Source organism: Opisthorchis viverrini (genome assembly GCF_000715545.1).
Source record: "Opisthorchis viverrini unplaced genomic scaffold opera_v5_76, whole genome shotgun sequence".
In the NCBI taxonomy this organism is placed as follows: Eukaryota; Metazoa; Platyhelminthes; class Trematoda; order Opisthorchiida; family Opisthorchiidae; genus Opisthorchis; species Opisthorchis viverrini.
Genome location: NW_008751730.1, coordinates 433,604 through 442,614, shown reverse-complemented (window position 1 = coordinate 442,614; position 9,011 = coordinate 433,604). Strand labels below are relative to the sequence as shown.

Below are 9,011 nucleotides of genomic sequence, written 5' to 3'. Positions count from 1 at the left end.
GGCTTTTTTCTGTGCGAAAATTTAGAAAGATCCTTGAAAGGATCAAAGACGTTTGCCCGAAGATCAAGGAAGATGCGACGTCAAAGACCACCCGCTGTTGGTTTCACCTCACCCTCAAAATCCTAGTTTTCCGATGACATAAAAAATTGGAGGGTGATCGCCTCGCCAGAAGTCGAGCTTACAACCCGGACAGGTGATGACATAAGTGTTCGGAGTCAGTGTTGGCTTCAAGGCACAAAGTACACTCGTACGCGATCCAGGTACTCACGTGCACCCACCCAGGTTAAGTACACTGCGTAAGGAAATATGACAGATTATCAGAATCTTATCAACAACTTCATTGTCGTTTAACACTGGATGCCTTGGTCAGCAAACGAAACTGGTACACGGGCCCAGTATAGTAGATCTCCAAAAGAATTGCAAGCTTAAAGTATGCCTACCTAGGAATGTTCCCCCATACGTCTTGCCCTCAGTTCACATTCTAAACATGTATATCCCCATAAGATATGAAACCACAACTATTTGCTCGCCTGGGGGATCATGGAGACGGTTGTAAACCTCTGGAGAGAGTGAGAATATGCAGTGCAATCTGACGAGTATCCCTCCAAGAGAGTCACTCTTTGAGGGGTGAGATTGCTGTGACCTTCTGAGAAGAGGGATCTGTTTAATACAGTTGAACGTACCCTTAGAATCAAGCAAGCGCTTTGCGCGCGGTCGTACAACGCTGGGAAACCACGACAAAACTTACAGGCTCAGAGAACAATTTAACCATTTGACATTCTTCTTCACATCGAAACTTATGATCGGCACTCCCATCAAAAGTACCCTACAGAGACTGAATCACTGCAGACTTTCAGTGGTTAGAGCGCGAATTTACTGACCAGAAGGTTCGTGGTTCGAACCCGACCCGCTCTACCTCCCCTGTCAAGGCCAGGGCAACCTGGCAGTATCCTAGCTCTCGTGCTTCCTTCGGGTGGCATGGCAGTTAGGCACCGAAAGGGTGCTACAGCTGAACGATTTTTTTCACAAAGCAGGAGGTCGAAAGGAGAATGATCAGAACTTATCTGTGTACGAACAGGGGTTGTATTATCATGCCCCACTAGTGATAGTGAGATGCAATAGCCCCCTCAACCATAGGCTGAGTTGCCACAGAATTGCTTGTCTAACCAGAAAACAAGTGCGGGTGTTCCCGCAGGAAACGATTCACCTATTCCAAATTGAATCAAATTCAAATTCTGCCCGTACAGGCAACAAAAGTTCTCGAAAATTCTTGATTAAACATCGGAATCGCGCATCAAATTGCTTTGTCAAACCACTTTCAGTGGAATGGATGGAACGGAGAAGACGGAACAAAACAGGACCGTATGTATTGCAGAGCATACACGGGATTCAATCACAGTGACGACCAGCAATTCCTCTGCTTTTCGGAATCAAAAGGACTGGTGGGAAGGGTGAGAGATGCGTGTACACGTCGTGTAAGGCTTAGAAAGAGATGAGCACCTTTCAGGTAAAGAAGACAGCAAGGAATGTCGCAAGTGCCACGGAGGTCGGACATCAGTTGGACCAAACAAGCATATCACATCACCTCGGAAGCAGATGCGCTTGATGTATAATACATACAATGGAGCACAGAGGGAATAAAACGTGGAGAATATACCTATGTCATCAAACATGAAGTGGGACATTGCGGGGGAACAGTTCATCATAAATGCGAGCGACCACTACCGTTTGGACTCTCCAATGAAACTGCACACAGAGGGAAAAAAGAGATCATCAGAGACGTTTCAGTGCTTTTTTCGCGGCGGAAATATGCCGCTGAGCAGCTTTTTGAGTTGTCGGTTTCTTTGGAGACGGACCGTTGGTATCTCGTAAGCTGTTGGACAAAATGAACAACAAGAAAACAGTTGTGGGGAAGGTGCAAACCAAACGAAAGCAAAAACAAAACTTAGAAAACTGGCGACGGGGCCGCCTGAGGGTCTGAAAAAGATCAATGGGGAGCCCATCCTGTCGGAACAACGGAAGATTGCAATAATTCGGCTAGCAAAAGTAGGTTATACTACAGGACACTGGGGCCTGGCCACCTCAGGGAGCCCATCCTGCCGGAAAAACGGAAGATTGCAATACCTTGGCTAGCAGACGTAGGTTATACTATAGGACACTGGGGCCTGGCCACCTGTATCAGAGAACCATACAGGCATGTTGCGTGGACTGACCACTGAGTAGGTGGTAATGGAACACTCTCGTGAGGGCAGAAAATAGGCGTGCCAATTTAATAAATAAAAAATAATTGTTCAGCTGTAACACCCTTTCGGTTCCTAGCTGCCATGCCACCCGAAGGAAGCACGAGGGCTGAAATACTTCCAGGTTACCCAAGACTTGACAGATCGAGATGCAGAGGTCGGGTTCGAATTACGGACCTTCCGGTCAGTAAATTCACGTTCTTACCACTGAACCATCTCGCCCGGCAATATGGTGGGTTAATATGCATTCCTGGTGACATGAGTGAGGTGGTTCAATAACTCCATTGTCATGAACCCACTGAAACTGGGAATAGCAAGCTCACGATAAGGAACACCACACTCGGTGGACGAACAGTGTGTTGTTGGTCACAGGTCTTCAGAATATTCTAACTTACTTTCTTATGACTTGAATATGCTGGAGGATAAGCGGGAGGATTATGTACTTTAGCCGCTCGTGACTGACAACATGCAACAAGATCTGACCACGGAACGAAATTCGCCTATAAACGTGCTGTTGAGATCGCTGTGTCATTCTCATTAGTCGGGCTCACATTTAACCAGCGGGCTCAAGTACGATAGGTTCATGACACTCATAACTCATAGCATTCCCGGATCATCAAACTATTCCGTTGTTCGTATGATGCGCGGAATTCTTTGGGAGAGCCAAAGTGCTATTCTCGGTTATTCCTGTCCTTTCCAATTCGATACGCGATAAAACCAAACGGAATTACTGACTCGTCTGTGGCCAACACGAGGGTAGGAATGAGTCGGAAATAAGAGCACTTTCCTCCGTCAATCGAACAGCCCTCCTTGAAAATACAACCTCCCTCTAGTACACATTACATGAATCCGAAAGCTACGACACGTACAGATTCGATATTGACCGCAGATTGGTCGCTAGCTGGGGGGAGCAGGGTTAAAAATTGGGCTATCTGGAAAACAGACAAAGCAGTTGGTTGGTGGTAAGGGGCAGTAGGATCACTCACCAGTTAGTTATTCAGCTTATCCCGCAAGATTAGCTTTCGTCAGGGCAATGCCTGCACAAATCAGCTACCAGTGAACGTGTTCAGTGGTACGTACGTGGGAGGGAGAGCAGGTTCCTAACACTTCACTTTGAACATGGTTCGTATGCTCAGGTGTGTTTGTTTGCTACGCTGTACACTTTGGTCGCAACAGGCAAATTAACCATATTCCTCAAATTTGAACACGTTCATATGTTTAGGTGGGATTATTCAGTTCCATTCAGCTGTGCTGTTAGTCTCACATGTCAGGAGTTGAAATCCTGGCACCGCCAAGGCTGTGCACCACTGATGAGCTCTAATAAGAGCAGAATTCGAGTCAACTGCCACTCCCTTTGGTGTGGACTCGCTAGAATAACTTCGCCTGGACGGGACTGCTCGAAAGAGTTCGATGTGAACGCGTATTCTGTTTTCCTTCCAAACATTCCAGAATAGAGCTGTTAAGCTGCTTACCAGGGTGCAGACTGGGCCGAGAGTTTTGCCGCCTTGGATATCTCGCACTGGATTTCTGTTGCTGGTGGAGGGCTAGTATCGATAGTTCATTCTGGCTCGTTGAGTTCCCTCAGAAGTTGTTTGGAGAAAGGTCAACTGAAATGTTCTTTGAAGTGATGGGCCAATAGCGCAAGGCGATTATTCTTTGAATAAATCCTTGTTTCATCTTTTATCGCTAGCTTACCTCCCTTCTACCCCCCACCCACTTAACAGTCCACCTACAGTGCTGTATTCACGCGCTAATTTATCAGCGCCCGCCTCCAATGCGCAGCTACCTACCCCACCTCCCCGAATCATCGGTGAACGAAACTGTGGCAGCTACAAACACTGTACGACAAGTACACTGTTATTACAGTCGACAAGGGTGATGATGTTCGTGGTGAGCGACAGTACGGGGCATCCGATAAAGCCAACTCACCTCTATTCCAAGAGGCAGTCACCCACGCGTCGAAATTCGCTAGTCAGACAACTGTTCCGATAACTTTCACGAGAGCCTGATAAGTGGCAAGCAATGTGCTCAGAGTTTTACCAGTAACGTGGTCGGTCCCAAGGAGCTAACAGCTGGAAAATGGGATAGATTGCCTTTTTCAGAGGAGAGAGTCATGCACTAGGTTGCAGAAATTCCTTCAGCTGTGGCACCCTTCCAATGCCTAGCTGCTGTGCCCCCCGAAGGTTGCACGAGGGCCGCGATACTGCCAGGTTGCACAAGCCTAGACAGGGGAAGTCGAGAGGCAGAGGTCGGGAAGCACGATGTCCAGCTGTCAGTCTAGAAGACAGAAAGGTCGGAGTTCGAACAGCCGTCATCGCTATCAACTGTAAGAATCGCGTACTTGTCATACAGTGATTGTAGCTGCCACAGTTTTGTCCACCGATGATTTGGGGAGGTGGGGTAGACAGCTGCGCATTGAAGGCGGGAGCTGATAAATTGGTGCGTGAATACAAGTCTGTCGTGGAGAACTGGGAAGGGAGATCAGCATTGAAGGCAGTAGCTTGGATTCACAAGTGCCATTAAGGGCGCAACTGGGCCATGTCTGACAATGTCTCTAAGCATTGTGTGGTTCGTCACCGGGTCCCCAACTAGGGAGACGGCAATGACCAGAGCAGCAGAGTTTACTGGTAATGACCTTCACACTTCGCTGACAAGTCATTCTTTGACTAACCCTGGTTCGTTTCCACCCTTCACGTGGTTCTGCATACGGAGCAAGTAGCCAAGACAACGCAACCTATGTAATGTGATCAGTTCATTTACTGTGAGCGAGTCGTTTCTTCTGAATACCAGTCGACGTAATTCAGCATTGCCAATCCAGTAGCTCGCGTATTAACTAACTAAATGAAAATGAAACTTACATTCCATTCTGCTCCCCTGTATTTGTTGACTGTTTTGGATGGACCGCAGGCGCGCCTTCATCTAGCATTTGCTGTGAAGACGGGTTGAGTCCCCGAAGGTGATGACAAGCGTGTATTTCGGTATAAAGACGAGCTTGGGCCACATATTCCGCATAGTCCTCTTGTAAAAGCTTTCCAGCCTCCTCATTTAATGCAGATTCCGGATTGGGGTCCAACAGAAGGCATCGAATAACCTGTGAGGAGAGAGTTTTGTCCTTTACGGGATCTTTTTTCCAACTCTTACCAACAATATATGTTTCAGGCCCAGTTCCGACTTCCAATCGCGCTTCAAAGTATCGACACAAATCTCCCCAGTGACCGGCGCCACATTCGGATGAAAGATCTTCGTGTAAAAGTAGCCCTTTGGTGGTTCGATTGGATATCTTTCGGAGAGGACAAGTTTGACCCCAAATTTGCCGCCTTCATATGGTGTGTCTGCAGGACCATCGATAATGGCCTGAAAAATATCAAGGTATGTAGAGCAGGGTCTAATCGGACCGGAGGGAACGCACCTGAATGTCGGTAAGGTCTTGCTCATTGACTACCAGTTTGATCCCGTCGAGTGTATCGTCCAGAACCTCACGTATCTCCTTGCTGATGCGTCTTACAACGTGAGGATAGATATTCTCCATTGGTAGGATACTACCTGAAACAGATAAGAGAAACGTGGCTATCACGAGAAAAACGGACGAAGGCAATACCAGTGGACAGTACCGGAAGAAAATTGTAGCTATGACACCAGTGCATCAGTACTGCATAATTGTAGCTACAGTTGAAAATCTCAGTGGAGATTTTTTGTATACAAAAAAGCTGAGGAGCATTTTACAGCAATTTCATCCTTACTGGGAATCTTCAGAGAGATTTGAACTCAAATCCCCAGCCAGTAGCTGGAGGCGCGCCTTCGTCGATATCTTCGGAGCACTGCCCGAATCTGGTGGGAACACCGGATCAGCAATTTTGAAGTACGTCGAATGGTATTCGGGAGAAATAACTCACTCTCGATAGATGAACTGATCACACTGCACAGGTTGCGCTGGCTTGGCCACGTGTTGCGTATGCCAGTCGACCGACTTCCTCGAAGGGCTCTTTTCGCCCAACCATGTGAAGGGTGGAAGAGAGCCAGAGGCGGTCGAACAATGACTTGGCAGCGAAGTATGAAAGCCATTACTAGCAAACTCAGCTGCGCTGGTCACTGCCGTCTTCCTGGATGGGGACCCCGAGACAGGCCACATCAATGGTTAGAGACATTATCAGACGTGGCCAAGTCGCGCCCTTAACGGCACTCGTGCATCCAAGCTACTACTTTGAATGCGTAGCTCCTTTTCCAACCCCGCCCCACTTGACAGTGCTGGATTTATGCACCAATTTATCATCTCCCACCTGCAATGCGCAGCTACCCACCTCCCCCCAAATCATCGGTGAACGAAACTGGGGCAGCTACAACCACTGTACGACGAGTACGCGGTTAGTACAGTTGACAATGATGATGATGATGATGATGATGATGATGACGTGTTGTCTGTTTCCTCGAGTGATGACTTCCCAGGCGGACCGTTCACTCATTGAGTGAGTTACTCTTCGCCTTGAGTGACTTATCTGGTGTCTGACCACTAGACACCAGCGTACAATCGAAAGTACACCTGAAAACAAAGTGTGACACATGGGTAGCCTATTTATTGCACAACATACTGCTTGTATGGGGGCGAGATGGCTCAGGTAGTTAGAGCGCGAATTTCCTGACCGAAAGGTCCATGATTCTAACCCGATCTCGACTCCCCCTGCCTAGGCTTGGTCGGCTCGACGGCCCTCGTGCTTCCCTCGGGTTGCATGGCAGCTGGTCACCGAAAGGATGTCACAGCTGAACAGTTATACTGATTGTATGGACTGAGATGGGATTTAAAAAGACCCCTAGACGAAACCTTCAAGTTGAAAGACAATAGTAACAATAATAATAAGCGGCCACTCTTTTGGTACGTGACCGCTATGCCATCCAGGGAAAGGAACAATGACCGATATACTTCGCGGTTGCCCAAACTTGGACAGAAGCAGGCAAAATGCCGGGGCTGGGTTCGAACCAAAGACCTTCTGGTCAGTAAATTCGCACCTTATAACCACTGCGCTATATTGAGCTCCAGGCTGAATTCGAATCGAAAGTTTAATTGATCAGCAGTGGCGGCCTTTCACTCCACAGCTGTCATGCAACTCGAAAGAAGACGGAGTGATAGATACTCATAGGTTACCCAAGCCTGACAACAGAAGAGTTCGAACAAAGAGACTTCCGTTCAGTGGTCTCGTGAGCTAACTACAAACATATCTCGAGCTCCGCAAATTGATCCACACTTTTCAGATTGCTCTCCACCAACAGAATGAACTTCACCGCTTTGTGTGCTTCCCTGACCCACTTAGCTTTACCGGGGAGTGTAAATGTGGCACTCAGTCTCTCACGCCAGGTTGGTAAATGGTTATAGCTCTGACCAACATAGTCGCCTGATTCTCCAGGTCAGTGGTTGGAACATATGGGGCAACTTTCTCCCTAAATATGTAGACTGATCTGGTGGGCTTACACCAACCACTGCTGCCTTGCGGTCAGACTTTTAAGCCAAAAAAGTTGCTTGAAAGCCCTAATCGTCCTCCTTTCTAAATTTGGGCGCTCTGACAGTATCCCAATACACGTACAATCATGAACTGCACACTTACAAATAATCACAAGCTACATCGACCGTCGCCTGATACCTCAGCCGGGTCGCTGATGCTCTGCACACAGCAGGGCAGGTAAGCGAAAACAGGCAACTATTGACGCCCTCCCTTCTCTTTCATAAACTTTTCCCCCCTTTCGCCCACCCAATCATTTACACTTTCCTTGCGAGTCTATCCCTTAGGATTGACGACTCCGTTCGCTTTGTATCGGTCTTGGATGCAACATCTGCGGCTCGGGCAGTGCCAATAACCTGACATTTCGAAATTTATCTACAAGCCTCGACGCCCGGTTTATCCGGTCGCCCTTGACAGTTGCGCTCGGAAGAAAGCAGAACAATAAGCTGCTCTTCATCTCACACTGGGCTTACTTGCCATTGATAAGTGCTGCGTATCAGAAACTAGAATTCAAGATGCAAGTGCGGTGGTTGAACTAATTGCCTCTACACCCGCTTCTGGCTGGCCACCTCTAGCAATCAAAAGGCCACTGCAGCAGGATGTATAAAACCGCTCAGCTGTAGCACTCTTCCAGTGCCTAGCTGCCATGCCACCCGAAGGAAGCACGAGGACTGGGATACTGCCAGGTTGCCAAAGCCTAGACAGTGGAAGTCGAGAGGCAGAGGTTGGGTTCGAACCACGGACCTTCCAGTCAGTAAATTCGCGCTTTAACCATCATGTATGGGGGTTGGCGAAAAGATCCATGCCTAGCTAGATACCCGTTGATAGTCGCCTCTGTGTGGTTAATCCGGCAGCGGCTGTGAGGTATTCTTCCAACTGGGAAGTTGATCATTGTCTATTTCACATGTGTACTTACGCCCCAAACGACTGTAGCCCCAACACCACCAGCCCTCGTGCTTCCTTCTGGTGGCATGGCAGTTACGCACCAAAATGGTACTACAGACGAATGATTTCTTTCCACCAAGGACAATTTTTAAGAGGCCTCGAGTACCTGATTGCGACAGCCTGGAAATTCGGATGCACACCTGAGCAAACTTAGCACATTAGAGAATTGATTGGGTGGTCGACTTGGTTTAGACTCGATAAATACGGACAATGGCTCACGACTCTTGAGCTGCGTGCAGGCTGTTTTTCATCATCATCATCATTGTCAGCTGTAAGAACCGCGTACTGGTCGTACACTGGTTGTAGCTGCCACAGTTTCGTTCACCGATGATTGGGG

The 9,011-nt window shown here is 48.1% G+C and overlaps 1 protein-coding gene across 1 annotated transcript in view; it reads right to left on the bottom strand.

The window, feature by feature from the left end:
- Positions 1 to 1,288: 1,288 nt before the first annotated feature.
- Positions 1,289 to 9,011, bottom strand: part of T265_04450 (hypothetical protein) — a gene marked incomplete at both ends in the record, with an annotated part of 16,409 nt that continues 8,686 nt past the window's right edge. Inside the window, 4 exons of the mRNA XM_009169199.1 lie at positions 1,289 to 1,873; positions 5,099 to 5,331; positions 5,382 to 5,594; positions 5,650 to 5,783. Coding sequence (XP_009167463.1) covers positions 1,774 to 1,873; positions 5,099 to 5,331; positions 5,382 to 5,594; positions 5,650 to 5,783 — 680 coding nt within the window. The remainder of the gene's footprint in view (positions 1,874 to 5,098; positions 5,332 to 5,381; positions 5,595 to 5,649; positions 5,784 to 9,011) is intronic.